Source organism: Lissotriton helveticus, chromosome 3_1 (assembly GCF_964261635.1).
Source record: "Lissotriton helveticus chromosome 3_1, aLisHel1.1, whole genome shotgun sequence".
NCBI classification, from domain to species: domain Eukaryota; kingdom Metazoa; phylum Chordata; class Amphibia; order Caudata; family Salamandridae; genus Lissotriton; species Lissotriton helveticus.
Window position 1 is genome coordinate 782,895,443 of NC_136061.1, and position 18,551 is coordinate 782,913,993.

The window sequence follows — 18,551 nt, forward strand, 5'->3', positions numbered from 1 at the left end:
TTGTGCGAGGAACAGTTAGGAGATTGGCAGTGGAGGATTGTAATTGTCTGGGAGGATTGTAAGGGCGAAGAGATTGTTTAAGGAAATCAGGTCAGGTGGAGTGAATGGCTTTATAAGCAAGGCATAATGCCTTAAAGTTAGTTCTGTTTCTGACCGGCAACCAATGGAGTTGGCGTACTACTTTGGAGATGGGTCTAAATTTGGGAGTGCCTGTCAGTAGACTGGCTGCTGCGTTCTGTATCAGCTGAAATTTGTTGAAAACTCATTCTGTGCATTGACAAATAAACTATTGCAATAACCCACTTTGGACATGATGAGAGTGCTAATCAAGGTTTTAGCGGCGGAGGATGGGAGAATTTTTTTAATGATTTTAATGGTGTGGAAGGCTGAAGAGACTACAGAATTGGCATGAAGCATAAATGACAGTTTAGTGTCAAAAATGACCCTGAGGTTTCTTACTTTTGTGACTGGGGCAGGGGGAGTCCCGAAGCCTGCTGGCCACCATTGAGAGGACCAGGCAGGTGTGAGATTTGCGAAAATCATCACTTCTGTCTTGCTGGAATTCAGTCTAAGGGAGTTGTCCGCCATCCATGAGCTTATAGCAAGCATTCCCTTCTGAAAGTTGGCAGCAACCCTAGCACCATCGTTGTGTATTGCTAAAGCTAATTGGGTGTCGTCAGCGTACCAGGTAACACCCATGTTATAGGTTTTGATGACCCTCGCCAAGTCCGACACGTAGATATTAAACAGGGTCGGGCTTAGTGAGGATCCCTGGGGTACCCAGCAAAGAAAAGTGAATGGGGGGGGGGGGGGGGGGGGACAGTGAAAGTGCCAAGCTTGACTGATTGTGATCGATTAACCAGGAATGATGCGAGAAGATCTTTGGCCCTATCACTGACACCTAGTGCAGCGACACGGTTGATCAGAGTTGCTTGGTCGACCGTGTCAAATGCTGCTGAGAGATCCAGCAGGTCGAGAACTGCGGCTCCTCCAGTATCCAAGATTTTTTTTATCTCATCAGAAGCCTTAATGAGGGCGGTTTCTGTGCTGTGTCCCTTTCTGAAGCCAAACTGGGTATCATCTAATAGCTGGCGTTGCTCGATGTAATGAGCCAGTTCGTTGTTCATAACTTTCTCTGCAATTTTTGCTGGTAAAGGCAGAGATGCAATAGGTCTATAACTGGCTGTGTCTGAAGGGTCGAGGTTGGCTTTTTTGATAAGAGGCTTAATGACTGTCTTTTTCCAGATGGACGGGTATATACCAGTTTTGAACATGGAATTTAGTATGTTAGCTAGATTGTGTCCAATGAGAACAGGGTTAATTTTCAGCGTGGCGGGGGAGCATGGATCTTCAGGGGAGCCAGATTTCATAGCGGAGATGAGGAAAGTGATGAAGTCAGGGGAGACTTGGTTGAATTCATCGAAGGTTGGAGGAGTGTGAATGATAGTGGAGTCTGGGGAATGAAGAGTGTGAATGATAGTGGAGTTTGAAGGAGCCGGGGAAGCTGTAGAGATGTTGGAGTTAGTGGTGTCAACTGAAGAGTTACTTAGAGCAAAGCTATTGTAAATGGTGCAGACTTTCTCTTGGAAGTATGCAGCTAATGAATCACAGAGTGATTGAGTGGCGGCGATTGGAGGGGTTGATCCATGTCCCGAGAGTTTGGATACTACTTGGAAGAGCTGTTTGGGAGAGTTTTTTGCTGATTCAATTTGATTGCAGAAGAAATTACTTTTGGCTGTAATTAGAAGGCGTTTGTAATCACCAAGGGATTGTTTGTAAAGAGCTTTATGGGAAGGATCATAGTGTAGGCGCCAGCGACGTTCTAGATGCCGGCATTTTTGCTTTGCGCATCTAAGGGTCTCAGTGAACCAAGGTGCAGAAACAGTGCTACGGTTACTAGACCTGCATTTAATGGGTACAGTCTTATTAACCGCATTATTAATCCATTGAGTGTAGAGATTAGCTGCTGCATCAGGGTCACTTGGGGGAAAGTCAGGCTGAGATGTGAGTAAGGAAGATTGAAATTCAAGGGGGTCAATGATACTCCAGGCTTTGAACTGCCTGGGGAGAAGTGGTTTTATGTGAGGGGAAGGATTGTTGTTATATTGAATGTCAAAGAGGACTGCATAATGGTCCGCCCAAGGTAACAGTAAAGTGTCCCCGAGGACAAGGCATTGGTGATTGGAGAAGAGTCCGTCTAAAGTATGTCCCGCAGAGTGGGTGGGGGAAGTGACGATTTGTGTGAGACCTACCGCCTCTAGTTCGGCTAGAAGAGCTATGGTGTCCTGATCATAGTGTGCCTCCAGGTGGAAATTAAAATCTCCTAAAATGGAGAAGTTGTTTTCACCTGCCACTAGTTCCAGTAAGCTGCCTAAAGAAGACAGGAATTCTGGGCGGGATCCTGGGGGCGGTCGAGGAGAACCCCCCAGGATTTTATGGAGCAGCTGCTGCCTGTCTGCGCTCTTAACACCACAGTCCTCCACCGCCAGTGACAACAGCCTGTTCGCGCACTGCCTGTGACGATAACAGCATACCCGGTTTCCACAAGTGACAACATACCCTGCGGCAGTGCAGTCCATCTGGCCGCGTTTGTGAAATCGTAGTCAAAAGGTAACAGAGCCGAGGACTGCATGTCCAGTCTGCACCAGTAACAACACACCTGCCTGCACTAGTTACATCACACTTTTTTTATTGCCGTTTTATATAGCGAGAACTCGACCCGAAGGTATTGCAGCTGGATCAGACGTAAGACACTTTGCTGCCACACCTTTCCGCTTTGCATTCTGGCATTTGTGGTCCTATATTTTAATGGACACAAACACAACGACAAGCACCAGAATGCAAGTCGAGCTAGATTAGCAACTGATGTGGCACACAAGGCAATGTGAGACTCAGGAGGAGTTTGTTATGTTTTATATATTTAGTTTAATGAGATGTCGGGTTTGCTGCAGTGCATGGTTTGTTACATCGCTAGTAGCTGCAGGTGACTTGGAACGCATGGATACTATCTAGGCACTCCGTAGTTTGCAACAGCGCGTGGCCTGGTGTGACATCACTACTGGGTACCTGATACTTTGTAACCCGGAACGATGCAAAAGCAAAAACACAGCAACCTTAATATTACTACACAGTAGCAGGGGATCAGTGCTTGATGAATGCAACATAAAATAAAAATAAAAAAGCGACACATTTCGTTTTAATACGGTATTTGGACGTTTTCCATTTGTCTAATAAAGTTACAGGGCACAATGGAAACGATTTCATGTTTTCTAACTCACATGAAATGTTCTAATCTACCCTGATCTGGGTGCTAAAAATGGAGATTCCGAGCTGCCCATCCCATGCTACTGGGGATGCCATTCCCAAGAGAGTCCACAGTTTATGCTAAACTGCTTCTATTCTCTAGTACTAGGAGGCGCTATATAAAAAGCATAAACAAATAAATACATTAAAAAAAATATTTCGTGTCTGTCTCTCGGAGCCGGCAGGACACGAATAGAGTGGGTGGGTCTGCGGAGTCTCGTCTGCATCAAATGCAGCTCTAGATATTATCGGCTTCCTGCCAGGAACATACCAAAGGCGGGGTGGCAGGGACACTTGGTTTTTCACTTCCTTCGTAATTGCACAGAGACGATCTCTGAGGATGAAGCCAGGAATCTCCTCGAGTGAGGGACGGGCAGGCCCCCTCTCTCCCCCCCCTTCCCCCCCCCCCCCTTCCCCCCCCCCCCCCCTTCCCCCCCCCCCCTTCCCCCCCCCCCCCTTCCCCCCCCCCCCCCTTCCCCCTTCCCCCCCCCTTCCCCCCCCCCCCCCCCCCCCCTTCCCCCCCCCCCCCCTTCCCCCCCCCCCCCCTCTTCCCCCCCCCCCCTCCCCCCCTTCCCCCCCCCCCCCCCTCTTCCCCCCCCCCCCCCTCTTCCCCCCCCCCCCCCCCCCTCTTCCCCCCCCCCCCCCCCCCCCTTCCCCCCCAAGTACAGCTCCCGATTCCTGCAATCCATGTGCCTTCGGTACCTACTTAAGTTAGACGGTTACACTTATTTGCATTTATTTTTAGGATACAGCTAGTTTGCAGCATGTTAAGGCACTGGTATGGCCGGGCTGAATGAAGCTTAGGTTGTTAGCACAGTACAGACAGCCGATGTTTGTCCGAGATTGTAGATTCTTCTAAGGCGTTTGTCCGGTATAAATGGCATTTATATAACACTTCCTACCCCTGACGAGGTGCCAGAAGCCTTCTAAAAGCCCGCCTTGCCTCCAGCTCTTCCACATTAGGTGTTCACTGAGAGTCTGCCCTCAGTACAGCTAAGTGAACCCTGATCTAGGCGCTGGAAACAGAGTTTCCGAGCTACCTTCCCCATGCTACTGTGTATTTATTTATTTATTTATTCAAAGTTTTATATAGCGCGAACAAGATCCTTACAGATATCAGAGCGCTTCACAAAGACAGGGTAGTGGCAGTAGGAGTGAACAGAGATAATGGGAGCAGTATAGTAGTCGCTAACATGGTGGGGTAATAGTAACATACATAAAACATATCAAAATACAGTCAGGTAAACAAGTAAAATAAGACGGCACAAGTCATTGATCCCACTACAGGGGTGTTCAGGTGTTCCTTGGGTGTGTGGATGGTTTATACCAAAGTCTTAGTGTAGCGAGAACACTGAGTGGGGGCATCTGGAGAGTGAATCAACGTGTATCATATATTGGTAGTGACAACATCAAGTTAGAGGTATAGTGCCAGAGGACAAGGTGAACAGTGATACAAAGCAATGCAGAGTCTCTGATCCAGCACCAATCATGTTCATGAGATCTTGGCCAGAAGGATGGTTTTCACCTCTTTCTTGAAGAGTGCAGTGGAGGAGATCCGCCTAGTTTCAGGCAGGAGCGCGTTCCAAATCCTGGGTGCCCTTCCAGAGAAGGAGCGCTTGTATGTTTTCTCTTTCCGGAATCTACGAGGTTTCAGGAGTAGGTTTTTTGTGCTTCTATTGGACCTCGAACCTCCTGAGATAGACAACTTTTGAGCGAGGTAGTTGGGTGCATTGTGGTGCACGGCCGCGTGTGTCATAACTGCAATTTTTAGCTGTATTCTGGCTTCAAAAGGCAGCCATTTTAGAGACTTTAAGTCTGGGGATATATGCGAATGTTTTCTTGAGCCAGTAACGAGTCTTGCTGCAGCGTTCAGGGAGGCTCTTAAGGGTGCAGTTGTGGATAGCGGGAGTCCGCTGAGTGCCACAATTCCGTAGTCTATTCGAGGGATGACTAGAGCTTGTACAGCAGTTTGGAAGTCTTCGGCAGGGAGGAAAGGTTTAATTTCTCAGTGTGTTGATTTGGAAATTAGCTGCTTTTGTGGCTTTGCTGACGTGCTGCTGCATGTTGAGCTTGGCGTCGAGTGTGATGCCTAGGGATTTCGCCGAGTCCACGATGGTAGGTTGGACATTGAGTGCTGTTAGGTTATTGAGCCATGTTTGGGTGGTGGAAGTTTTCGCCGGGGGTGAACTCGGTTTTCAGAGCATTTAGTTTGAGGTGATTATCTGCCAGCCAACATTGAGTGTTAATAAGCGTGGAATTCAGATGTTTGATATCTTCCGGAGATTGTAGCTTTAGGTAGAGTTGTGTGTCATCGGCGTACATATGGAATTGGACATTGGAAGCTTGAAGTAAGGTGGCGAGCGGTTCCATGACGAGGTTGAACAGTGTGGGGGAGAGGGAGGGTCCTTGTGGAACACCCAGATCTGCAGGCACAGGTGTGGATAGCACATTGTCGATCTTGAACTTCTGTGACCGATTGTGAAGGAAGGACGAAAACCATTTGAGAACAGTTCCCGATAGACCCATTCTAGTGCTTAGCAGCTCCAGCAAGTTCTCATGTTTGACCGTGTCAAAAGCTGACGAGAGGTCCAGAAGGATGAGGAGGCAGGACTCATTGCGATCTAGAATTTGGAGGGCGTCATCAATTATGTGTGTCATAGCTGTTTCCGTGCTATGTTTCGCTCGGAAGCCTGATTGATGAGGGTTGAGGAGGTCAAATTGGTCAATGTGTTTAGTTAGTTGTAGTTGGACACATTTTTCCAGCAGTTTGGCCAGGGTGGGGATATTGGTGATGGGCCGGTAGTTGTTTAGGTCAGACGGATCAGCTGTAGGTTTCTTGAGTATAGGTGTGACTTGCCCCACCTTGAGGGAGTCCGGGATGAGGCCTTGTTGCAGGGAGCTGTTGATGATTTTGGTCCAGAGAGGGAGGAGCAAGGGGATGAAGTCTTTTACAGCATTAGCAGGTAGGGGGTCTGTGAGGTGATTAGAGGGCTTCAAGGTGCAGAGCAGTTTGCGTATTGCTTCTTCCGAGTAGGTATCGAAGTACAGCCAAGATGCTTTGTTTTTAGGTTGAGTGTAAGACATTCTGGTGTTGTTGGGGAATCGACTTACATCCATGATGAGGTCATTTCTTATGTTGTCAGTCTTTAGCTTAAAGAAAGCAGAGAAGGCTTCACAGTGTGGGGTGCCGCTTGTTGTGCTGTTTGATTGTAGGGGTTGAGTCTTTGTTTGGGTCTTGATTAGTTCGAATAGCTTTCATGGCCTGTTTTTTGCTTGGTCCAAATGGCGGCTAAAGAAGTCCGCCTTTGTGCGCTTTATTTTCCTAAAGTAGGCGTTTCTCTTGTTCTTAAGCCTTTTGAGGTGCAGTGCAGAAGGGTCCGATCTCCAGGTGCGCTCTGCCATTCGCATAGTACGCCTGTCGTCATTGAGTCTATCATCATACCAGGGGTTAGAAGTTTTGGTGGAGACTCTCTTCAGTTGCAGTGGGGCGACTTCATTGACTACTGTGTTCATAGAGTCACGGTAGTGGTCCATCAGTGATTGAACATCCGAGGCACCTGAAGGGGGAAGTAGGAGATTGCCGATGTGGGGGGGCAGGGTAGAGGGGTTAAGGTTCTTCATGTTCCTTTTCCATGTTTTGGATTTGATTGGTTGAGCTGGGATAGGTTTAACTTTTTCATTGATAAAGAAGGTGATAATGTGGTGATCAGACCAGTCGCAGGGTTGAATCGCCTCCAGTTGTGTTGAGTTCTCTTTGGCAATGATGAGATCGAGTATCGAGCCTTGTGTGTTGGCCTATCGCATATTTGGGTGAGATCAAGCGCATTAAGTAAAGTTTTGAGACTATTTACTACTGTGTCTTTCTGATCGTTCCAGTGAAGATGCCTTTCTCAAGAGAGTCCTTCTGCTTCACGGTTTGTGCTAAAGCGCTCCTATTTCCTGGTACAAGGAGGTGCTATATAAAATCCGTAAACAAATAAATACATTAATAAAAACTTTAGTGTCTATCTGCAGTGCCGGTGCAGGACACATATAAAGTGGGTGGGTCTGCAGAGTCTCGTCTATGTCAAATGCATCTCTAGTTATTATCGGTTTCCTGCCAGGAACATACCAAAGGGGGAGGGGCAGTTTCCCTGCCAAAAACAATACAAAGGATGGGGCGGTGACACTTGGTTTTTCACTTCCTTCGTAATTACTGAGAAGTATCTTGGAGGATGAAGCCAGGAATCTCCTCGAATGAGGGACAGGTAGCCCTCTAGTGAGGGAAGGGCAGCCCTCGAGTGAGGGGCGGGCAGCCCCAGAGTGAGGGGCGGGCAGCCCCAGAGTGAGGGGCGGGCAGCCCCAGAGTGAGGGGCGGGCAGCCCCAGAGTGAGGGGCGGGCAGCCCCAGAGTGAGGGGCGGGCAGCCCCAGAGTGAGGGGCGGGCAGCCCCAGAGTGAGGGACGGGCAGCCCCAGAGTGAGGGACGGGCAGCCCCAGAGTGAGGGAAGGGCAGCCCCAGAGTGAGGGAAGGGCAGCCCCAGAGTGAGGGAAGGGCAGCCCCAGAGTGAGCGAAGGGCAGCCCCCGAATGACTTCCCCCAAGTACAGCTCCCTGTTGAGGGGGGGTGATGAACAGAGACTGAGGAGACTGCAGTGGAAGAGGCTGAAAAGAGAGGAACTAATACAAGGCAGTAATCAAACATGCAAGCAAAGGGAGTACAAAAAAGCTGGATACACTGATAAAGGACATTAAAGTTGGAGATAAAAAAAAAGCAGAGCCGGTGGAAAACTCCACTACGGAACGGAAGAGTCGTACAAGTTTAGGGCAGAAAGTCATTTGTGCAGTTATGAAGCGTTACATGGTGGAGAGACGGGGGCAGGGGGAGCCCCACAGACTGAGACGAGTCAGGCAGAGTCAAAGGGGAGATGTGTATAGAAGAGCCGCCTAAAGGGAGAGGCGGGGCGGAGTCACACGGATGGTGGGGTTGGGTGACGTCCGAGCGAGGAGCGATGCACCACAGAACACCAGAGAGGCCCGTGTGAAAGAGTGGTGAAGGTCTGCAGGGGACTCGAGGCCTCACGCTTTCCGCTCTTTCCTTTGTTTGGTGCTTTCTTGAAGCGCCTTCACTGGGCGGAAGCAAGAGACGATTGAAAGCCTCAACCCACTTAAAAAGAAATCTGCTTTCAGCTCCCATCAACCCCATGCCCGGTGACATAATGGCATTATCCCGAGACTGCTCTCCCTCTCACTCCCCTTCCTTTACCCTTATTAAACTGAGATAGGTGCACAGCGGCGGGCCACCATCGGCTGGGAGTGAGCCCACGTGGTCCCTCAGGGGCCCTTCACAAGCACCAGTGAGCGAAATTTGTGCCACCTCAGGTGTGGGTAGTTTATCCAGTCCGGTATTTATTTATTGCAGTATGTATGATGCATGCAGTTGTAATGCTTTCGCACTAGCAATAAGGGATTCCAAGGCCAGGTACACACAAAAAAAACAAGGAGGCACTGCAGATGCTCTATCCCGCAGGCAAAACGCAGTGGGATGCGAGGAATGCAGCATCCTGCGAGTGGTGCGTGTGCACTGTAAGGAAGACAAGCGCGGCCACGACAATAAAAACGAGCTTTGTAATATGAGCAACAACAGATGGCACCCTGTGCGTCGCTGTTCACTCCCGCAAGATGGAGGCTATGGGAGGAAACATTTACTGGGAAAGGCGGGACATGCACCCGCCTTTGGCCAATTGTGGCTTTCAAAAATGAAAGCACGCAAGCAATGGCCAATCACTTCAGTTTTTCAGGAAACTCGTGTGTGTGGCTTTTTTTAGCCACACGCCGGAGTTTGCTGAAAAGCTGAAGTGTTTCCAAGAGGTCATTTTCTAGAGCAACGCATGCGCGCTGTGCTAGGCTCAACCTAAAATGGGGCAAAAAGTGGGTGGAACCCTGCAACAAAAGCCCAGTTTCCTGCTCCTCACAAGGGGCCTTTCAGGCTTCGAGAAATCTACTCGCCCACTTACTATGGCGAGTCAAATTATATCAGGGGGAGCTATTTTAGGGCCAACTGAACCATTCTGGCGAGAGCTCGAGCTGGCGAAGACCAGGTGTTCTGTTCATTCAGAAAATGAATGAGCAGTAAAGATACTTTTAAATCTCGTTTTATCTTGTCACATTTGTTATTCGATCAAAGAGAGGTCAAATGGCAGCTAATAACTTTCTTAAAGATTGCTGCTTATTTTATGCTGGAGAGTAGTGTTTACTTTTGTTACTCTGACTGCAAAGCTAGAGGATTTTGTAAATTTAACGGTCTAAAAGTCAGGCCTGGCGCGCAACATTTAAGCTTGTAAACGAACTGCACAAATATTTCAAAATACATTCCAATAGTTATGAAATCATTCTTTTGTACTTCTGAAGTCAATGGAAGCAAATATTTTCATAGGACCAAACCAAATCAGAATACTTTACTTAGTGATGTGCAAATGATAAATATTTGCTATACGCTAGTTAGTTTTAATCAGTAAAACTGCATGGCACTGGAAAAGTTTGTGGCCACTTCAATGTAGAATGTCTGTCTGTAAAAGAAAGCTCGCTACCGCACCATGCTTTAGTAATATTTTTATTAAAAATAAGAATTGAGTAATATTCATGCACCCTCTCTGATGACAATGCTATTAGTGAAATAAGAGGCAAGTAGGGAATCATGTGCACTCTACTCCGTGGACTAAATTTTTATTATACATGGAACAAATGTTTAGTATATTAAATCAAACTTAAGATTTGTTTGTGCAGCAGACATGATGAACTCACATATTTGAAGGTGTTCTCCTATGTGATGATAAAGAAAAAGGTGACTCAGTGAAATAAAATATTTGCCTAGGCTCACGCAATTTGAAAAGAGAATAAGTGTCAAGTGCATTAGAGTAAGATTATTCAAATCGTTAGACCTACATGTCTAGCAACATCTTTCTGACTTTACTCAAATTTAGGTCTTAACTTATGTGACATGGCTTAAAGAGCAACACCTTTGGAGTGGTAGGGGAACAGAAGCATCCCTATGAATTGACAAATTTTAATGATCTATTAGTAGGACGGACAGCTTTAAACTATGTAATGTGGGCTGACTTTTCTATAAAAGTATAATGTATTTTAGATTCAATGCTCTGGGCTATACATTAAAACTGCTGGACGTAAACATTAATTAGACATAGGCAAAAACAGATGATTTTTTCCAAAAGCTCCTATGTATGTTTAATAGAGCCATAGTACACATTAAATAATAGCAACAAGATGAACAGTATGAATTGGTAGCAAACACAATATGAAGTAAAAATCAACAAAGCAAACTACTTTTCTGTGACACAACTACTGCGTTTACCTACGTTTCTCCGACAATGCTGTTATGCAGAATTTGTTGTACTGAATGTAGAGGTCATTCTCTTATGATTTAGTTGTGTCAATGTGGAACAATTGTATTGCATTAAGAATTGCTGCTTTAGTATACATGCCCTTAATACATTTTATATAATATGCTTCCATTTTGATAATTATATGGAATTACTGTACACTTCAGGCTTGATTACGGTTTGTTTCATAGCTCATCTTTACTACCTTAAGCCTTCCGTTTTCTTTTTTTGTACGTCAAAAAGCAGCAATGTAGTTTACATTTAAAATGCTATGGTAAAGAAAGTCACTTGGTCTGTACTGGCACCACTTAAGCATTTTCAATGTTCTGTCCACTAGTTAAGGAAAATAAGTAGATGCATACTGAGTGTTAAATTCTAGAGTCTTAATAGCAAGACTATATTTTCTTGCCTCAATTACCCAACCCTCTACATAAATCACTCTCATAAGCCTGGCAATCACATGAATATACATCTCCACCTAAAAATACTGAAATGCATTTGCCAATCAGGCAAGGTCCTACCTTTCTGTAAGCATCACAGACTAGGATCATTTCTTGCAGAAGCCGACCATCTGGAGTTGTTTTTGGAACAATTTCCCAAAAAACAAGCAGAAGTTTTTTAATGGTGTGATCTTGCAGGGGCAGCACAAAGCGAATGATTGTCATCAGAAGGCCTGGGAGCTTCTCTCCATTAAGGATCATTGTGATGACTTTCTTCAGAGCTTCTGTCTTTGACTTCACATCTCCCTTTTCTGTTGTAAGGGAAAAGGATGCCAAAATTAGTTCAACAAAAATGCACAAAACAATAATATGCAGAAACACACAAGTAAGCATTACGTTTTCAACTCCTCCTTTGCTTTGGACAGCAGCAAACTATGTTATGTAATCAACTTTACTACTTTAAAGTACACTTCTGAGAAGCCCAGAGTATTTTTTTTTTTTTAAAACAATAAAAAGCCTGCATTCCAATAATGGGATCCAGGCAGTCATCCATTACAGTCTCTTTTATGCTAGTGGCAAAGTGAAGTATTTGATTTGTGCTGCCATTTTTTCTTAAATAAATATGTACGATAGAATCCTATCGAAAGTTTAACAAGTTGCATAATTTCACTTATGCCGAGTCTAGTAATCACAGAGCAGTCAGGTTTCATGTTTGTGTTTGCTTGTTTCCTAAAATGCAGCTGTCACCCCTACTGGGGTATCATGGCGCTAAAAACAGGCCAAACAGGTTTCTACCTGCAACTAATGAAAATCGTCGATAAATATCTAAAGACACCCCCATGTATTAAGATTCTGCCTAAAACAAAAAAAAAATCTCCTTTTTTTGAGTACATCTGGAAGATAATTCTACATCTGTGGGACAACAATCGAGAAAGCTCTTCCCTCTATTGTCTTTCAACGATATCCAAGTCTCACAAGGTTCTGACATAGAGTTGATGTCAGGTTCTGCGTAGGGTAATACAGCATAAAGCAAGATCTCATAGAGCTGTGACTGGGTGAGTGAATTACTTTGTGCACCAAACATAATACCTTGAATACAATTCTTTTTTTCATTGTCAGCCAGTGCAGTTTGGCCTACACCCTGGATATACGGTAGCCACACAGAGTGCCGTTCACCAGCTTAGCTGCAACATCTTAGAACAGTTGTGTCAGAAAGGCTGGTACTCAATCAGGGGTTTGTGGAGCATGGATACTCATCCGTGAGTGTCTCAAGGTGCTGAGGGTGGAGGGGGGCTGCTGATCAGTCTGGGTGTGGAGGTTCAGTTGTAGAGCCAGTTCTTGAGGTCATTCATGAACTGCGTCAACGACACGGATTACCAGAGTTGGAGGAGCAGGGTGTTCCAGGTCTTGGCGGCAAGGTAGGGGAAGGATCTTCCTCCGGTTCTGGTCTTGTGGATCCGTGGGATGGAGGCCAGGGCGAGTTGGACGGAGCGGAGTTGTCTGGCCGGTGTGTGGAAGGTGAGGCGGTGGTTCAGATATTCTGGTCCTGTGTCATGAAGAGGTTTGTAGGCATGTGTGAGGAGCTTGAAGGGGATTCTCTTGTTGATAGGGAGCCAGTGGAGTTGTCGGAGGTGTTGTGTCACGTGGCTGCGGAGGGGGACGTCAAGGACCAGTCTGGCTGTGGCATTTTGTACATTGTGTAGTTTGCCAAGCCGTTTCTGGGTGATGCTGATGTAGAGTGCGCTGCTGTAGTCCCGTCTACTGGTGAGGTAGTGTGTGGGTGACCGTCTGTCTGGAATCTGTGGGGAGCGATCTGAAAATCTTTCGAAGCAGGCAGAGTGTGTGGAAACAGGATGGCGGTTCATTGAGAGCGAGGAGTCCAGTATGATGCCATGCTTGCGCCTTTGGTCCGATGGGGTGAGAGGGCTTCCTAGTGCAGTGGGCCACCAGGAGTCATCCCAGGAGGAGTACTTTGGTTTGCCCGAGTTGAGCTTGAGGCACCTGTCTTGCATCCAGGCAGTGGCTGTCTTCATTTCGTTGTGAAAGTGGATTCTGGTGGTTGTGGGTTCATTGGTGAGGGAGATAATCAGCTGGGTGTTGTCAGAGCATAGGAGATTATGTTGAGTCCGTGGCTTCTGTTGATGGCTGCGAGGGGAGCCATGTAGATGTTGGAGAGGGTGGGGATCAGGGAGGAGTCCTGGGGCACTCCGCAGCTATTTTATGTAGGTTCTGAGAGGAACGGGGGGTAGTCTGACTTGCAGTGTTTGGGCGATCAGAAAGGAGTGGATCCAGTCCAGTACCTTATGGTGGATGCGGGTGCATGGAGTTTGGTGATTAGGGTGCAGTGGGAGACTGTGTCGGAGGGGGCTGAGAGGTAAAGTAGGATGAGGGCTGAGGTTTCTCCCTGGTCGAGGAGATAGCAAATGTCATCAGTGGTGGCAAAGAGGGCGGTCTTGGTGCTGCGGTTGCTTCAGAAACCCAACTGGGAGGTGTACAGCCAAGGATACAATAAGTCTCCCGAGGGGATGCTCTTAATTATCTTTAGTGTGTTGTCTGTGGTAAGCGGAGTCCTTTTGAGTACTATCTGTTGGGCTGTGGCGAGCTTGCGTGTGGTGTTGGGCCCATTGGCGGGGTCTTGGGTGCTGAAGCCACCGTAGATCTGCCCGATCTTGTGGTGGAAGAAGGTGCAGGGTTTTTCTCAGAGGTCTTGGGTGGATGGGCCATTTGTGGTCTCACTGTTGGGTCAGGCGAATTCCTCGACGATGGCAAAGAGTTCTTTGCTGTGTTGTGAGTTTGCATTTATTCTGTCTTTGAAGGTCGTTTTCATTGTGGTTTTGAGAAGAATTTTGGTGTGCATTGGTGGCGGATTTGAAGGTTGCGTGGGTTTCTGAGGTTTTGTTGTTCCTCCATCTCATCTCGAGTCATCGGCCGGTGGTTTTGGACGTGTGGAGGGCGGTAGTGAACCAGCTAGCTTTCTTGGAGTGTTGCTTGCCTGGTGTTTTCTTGAGGGGTGCCAGAGTGTTAATGCAGTAGGAGATCCAACAGGGAAGATTACGAGCTGTCGAGTTGGCGTTAGTTGGTGTTGGAGGGGTGGTCGGCCTAGGAGGTCGATGAGTAGTTCTACGGTGGCCTTGTTCCAGCTGCTACAGGGTGCGGTGGGGTGAGGTGGGGAGGGGAGGGGTGATAAGGGCGTGGTGTACGGTGGGCTTGAAGATGCAGGGATGTACACAGTGGTGGTCGGTCCAGAGGAGCTCGGTGGTGTGGCTGTAGGTGATGTTCCCGCTGGCAGAGAAACGAGGTTGAGCGTGTGTCCAGATGTGTGGGTCAGTGCAGTCACTAGCTGCTCGAGTCGAATGTTGGCAAGGTTCTTCAGTAGGGAGTCAGTATTCTGGTCGCTGGGGTTGTCTAGGTGGGAGTTGAAGTCCCTGAGTAGGATGTGCTCAGTGGAAGCAAGGGCCTGGGGTGCGATGAGGTCTACAATGGAGTCTGTGAACGGCGAGCAGGAGCTGGGGTGTTGGTCTGGATCTGGAAGTGGACGTGTTCCATGGTTGTCGTTTGAGTGCTTGGTCAGTCAGAGGTTTTACCGAGAGCTATGGTGATGCCTCTTCTCCTGGTCGGTCAGTGCGATACTTGCAGATGATTTTGCTGCCGTCCAGGATGGCGGTTGCGATGTTCAGTCCAGAACTGGGGTTGGCCCAGGTTTCCGTGAAGGCGATGTCGGGAAAGGCAGCCTCGAGGAGATCCCAGATTTCTGTGGCGTATTTGTGGAGAGATCGCACATTGATCGCAGTTGAGCCAGTCGGGTGCGCTGATGGGTCGGCTGAGAGGAGCTGGCATGTTGGTGTGGGTGAAAGAGTGATTGCAGTTCCGGCAGGCGAAGGGTCCATGGGTAATGCCAATAAATGGAGATATAGTCATTGAAAGTAGATGAAATAGAGGAATTTAGAATTGTGACCTTTGAGATAGTGTAAATGAGTATAATACTGGTAATTGATACAGACAGGACTCAACCACTGCTAATATTTGTTCTTTTACGGTAATGCCACATCAATATTGATGTCCACGATCCGTACTACTGGAACAGCAGAAGGCGAAGGATCAAAACTAGGTGGCCAGAAGCTTGCAGAGGCAACAGGTTTCGAAGGGGCCAAGATCAGTCTTTAGTTTGTTTAGTTTAAGAGGATTAGAGTTCATCCATAGCTGTACCTGCAAAAAGCAATCCCATGTGGCATGGTTGTTGCCCTGATGTTGTTATCTTTAAAACTTGCAATATTTTGAGTGTCGTCGGCATACAAAAAACCTTTCAACCAAACAACCCAATCAAGTGGGCCAAAAGAGTTAGGTCAAAATTTGACAGGAATTGGAGAAAGGATAGAATCCTAGAGGATGCCAACGCTACTGGAACAAGCACTGTCTTACCAGAGTTGGGGACGAGGGGAGCTGAAGGAAGTAAAACAAAATCTACAAATTGAGTGGAAAGGTAGGACATTTTAGCTCAAAGTGGCACTGAGCACTGCGTGCCACATCCAAGATGGCCACTATGCTGGAGAAGGAGTGAAGCACAGCAGGCCGATGAGAAAGATGATGAGGCACAATTTACATCAAGCTCACAGTAGGGATCTCAGCAGAGACCTGTAGCTGAGCGACACCGGAGGATAGCTCAACGACGCACCAGGAGAGAATACCCACACAATGTATGAGTTAGATGCATCAGCACACAACCTAATCAGCAAACTTTGGGGGGGGGAGGGGGGGGGTCATATATGCAGATTAAATCAGTATCAATAAAAGAAATGATAAGTGCCCAGAAGCCTGACAATCCAAACTCAGTCAGATACCGTCCAGTCAACGCACACTCATTTCCAGTCAGAAAGCTTGAATCTCCAGACTCCAGCAACCAAAGAGAATACCACACACTTTTATTACAATTTTGCAAAGAGATTATGGCTTTGCATCAAGCCTACAACAAATATCTCTCAGATCGCGATCACTATGTACAACAAGAATTTGCAATGCAGTAGGTCTCGTATTTACGTGCGTTTGAGCTATTGACATTGCAAATAACAATACCTTTTATTTTTGTTTTCATTTTTAAAACAGAAATAAAAGGCAGTCATTTGCAATACCAATAGCTTAAACTTACGTAAATGCGAGACCTACTTCATTGCAAATGCTTGTTTAAGTGTAGGCAGTGGTCCGTGTGACCACTGCCTGCTCTTAAAAAGTATTTTCGCATACATTCACAAAGGGGGAAGGGGTCCCTTAGGGACCCCTTCCCCTTTGCCAGTGGCTTACCACCTACTTCAAGCTAACAATCTTACATTGAAGTGCAAGTCGCTATTAGGAAGGGACGCCCCTTCCCGATAGCAATTCGCAAACCTTATGTTGAGAGTTGGTGATAGGTTACCAACTCTCAAAATAGGGTTTGTAAATGGGTTAGACCTATTTTACAGTCGCAAACAAGCCGATTTCCCGTTTGCGACTGCAAAAAAAGGTCGTACATCTGGCCCCTAGTCCCTAACCCACCTCCTGTGTGCGAGCCTTGTCTGCTCACCCACAGTTGCCGAAGGAGAGCCAGGGTATTGTATTGTAATTGTATTTATTCAGATTAGTTCTTGCTTATATCTTTCTACGGTATTGATGTGTGTGGGAAGTATAGGAATATTTAGTTAAAACAAATATATAAAACTGAAATGAGTCATGAAGTTCAGCTGAGCTGATTAAAGAGGAAAAAATCGGAACCGAGTACAGGCATATGTCTAAGGGCTACAATAAATAGTTTACTTTCATATCTGCAGTAATTTGATATCAGTATTTTCACTCAACAGGCCTACTACATATGAGTTGGGACCACCATCAAGCAGAGTATCCTTTTACAAACCCAAACTAGCCGACTTCATTTTAAAGCAGTTGAATGAATATATCAGTTGTCGTTCAATGCACTATTGTGCAGACCATGTTTTAAGCTGATATTTATAGGATTCAAAGCAAAGCCCATTTTGGGGAGTAACGTAAGTGTGACAAACAAATCAAGACACTTTAATTGGTGAATCACAAATGATAAATATGTACTGAAACCCGATATCCACACTTTATCATTTGTGCACCATGTAGTTCTATCCATCAGTAAGGTAAGGTATGCGCACATTTAGTGGCCTTCTCAAGCAGGCTCTGCGTGAATACCTCACTGCTAGCACAGCAAACGCGTCAGCCAGCATGGGCAGTAAGGGTCTCTGCTGTCAAACATCCAGAGAGGGGCACCAGGGCCCGCAGAGGAGACAAACCACTGGCAGCCACACACGTTATACTGTGCGAGGGGGGTCCAGGCCAGCCTCCGCACAGCACTGCCTTAGAGCTGCTGAGGGACAGGGTAAACGGAGTACAATATGCATGATCACTCTGTTCTGCGATTAAAACACACTTTGCAAACCTCGCTGCAGCCCCCCTCCAGCTCAGTGTGACCATGTAACCACTGCGCACTCCCACTCTCCAGGCCCAACACCTCCACTCCACTCCACTCCGTGCCCGAGGAAATGCCCATGAGCTCTCGCCATGTAATCCCTGGGCCTGTCTCCAGCCCCACCACCCCGTGCCCGAGGCGATGACCAGGGCTGCCATCTGGCTTAATATGAACAAGTAACCACTGCCCATCTCCAGTCCAGGCCCCCAGTAGCACAGACCGGCAGGAGCGGCGACGGGCAGCAAGACCAGAAGAAGGGTGGCAGGATGCGATGCATGGAGCCGGCAGGGCAGGCAGGGGCGGGTGCGTCAGGTGGGGCACCGTCTGTGCCGGGAGCCCAGCAATAACTTCACATCTTGGCATCCCCCGAGCGCCTCACTGCCGGGACAAGTGAGACAGACTCTCAGAGGAGGCACTCTAGTAGTGCACAACAACCCCATCCCTTGTGCAGGGCAGGATAGAGGAATGCTGTGGGGCGGCCTGCAGGCCATGTACCTGGACAGAGCCTCCGGCTTCTAGGACGTTGCAGGGATTAAAGGGGCGTTTCCAACATAAAAGGTCCACAGGTACATGACGTGATGCCACGCACTGGAAGGGACAATCATAACTAAAGCAGGCGAGGCAGGAGATCCCGAACTCAGTGCGGGCAAGTAGGACAGGAAGTCTCTGCATACCCCATAGTGGATAACACGCCCGAAGGCCGCACAAGCGTCCCCCGCAACTTACAGTATACATTGGACAGCTTAAGCAGATGTAGGAGGTTTAAGACCACTGTCCGCCTTTCAAGTTTTTCAACTTGCAACTGACAAAACATAGTGCCTACCGACTTATGAAGGAGACCGTGTATTACTGCAAGTAAAAGATCCAGTCCAGATGGGCCGTCCTAGAAGGAGACAGGGCGGTAACAAGGAGGGACTAAGAAGCCTCATTATCAATCAGAAGCAAACGTTTAGCATAAACAATGATGCCAGC

At 47.3% G+C, this 18,551-nt stretch overlaps 1 protein-coding gene across 2 annotated transcripts in view; it reads right to left on the minus strand.

The window, feature by feature from the left end:
• Positions 1-18,551, minus strand: part of COPB1 (coat protein complex I subunit beta 1) — a 296,632-nt gene that overhangs the window by 254,337 nt on the left and 23,744 nt on the right. For both annotated transcript variants that reach the window (XM_078681014.1, XM_078681015.1), the window contains exon 3: positions 11,201-11,430. In XM_078681014.1, the coding sequence (XP_078537140.1) occupies positions 11,201-11,430 (230 nt within the window). The remainder of the gene's footprint in view (positions 1-11,200; positions 11,431-18,551) is intronic.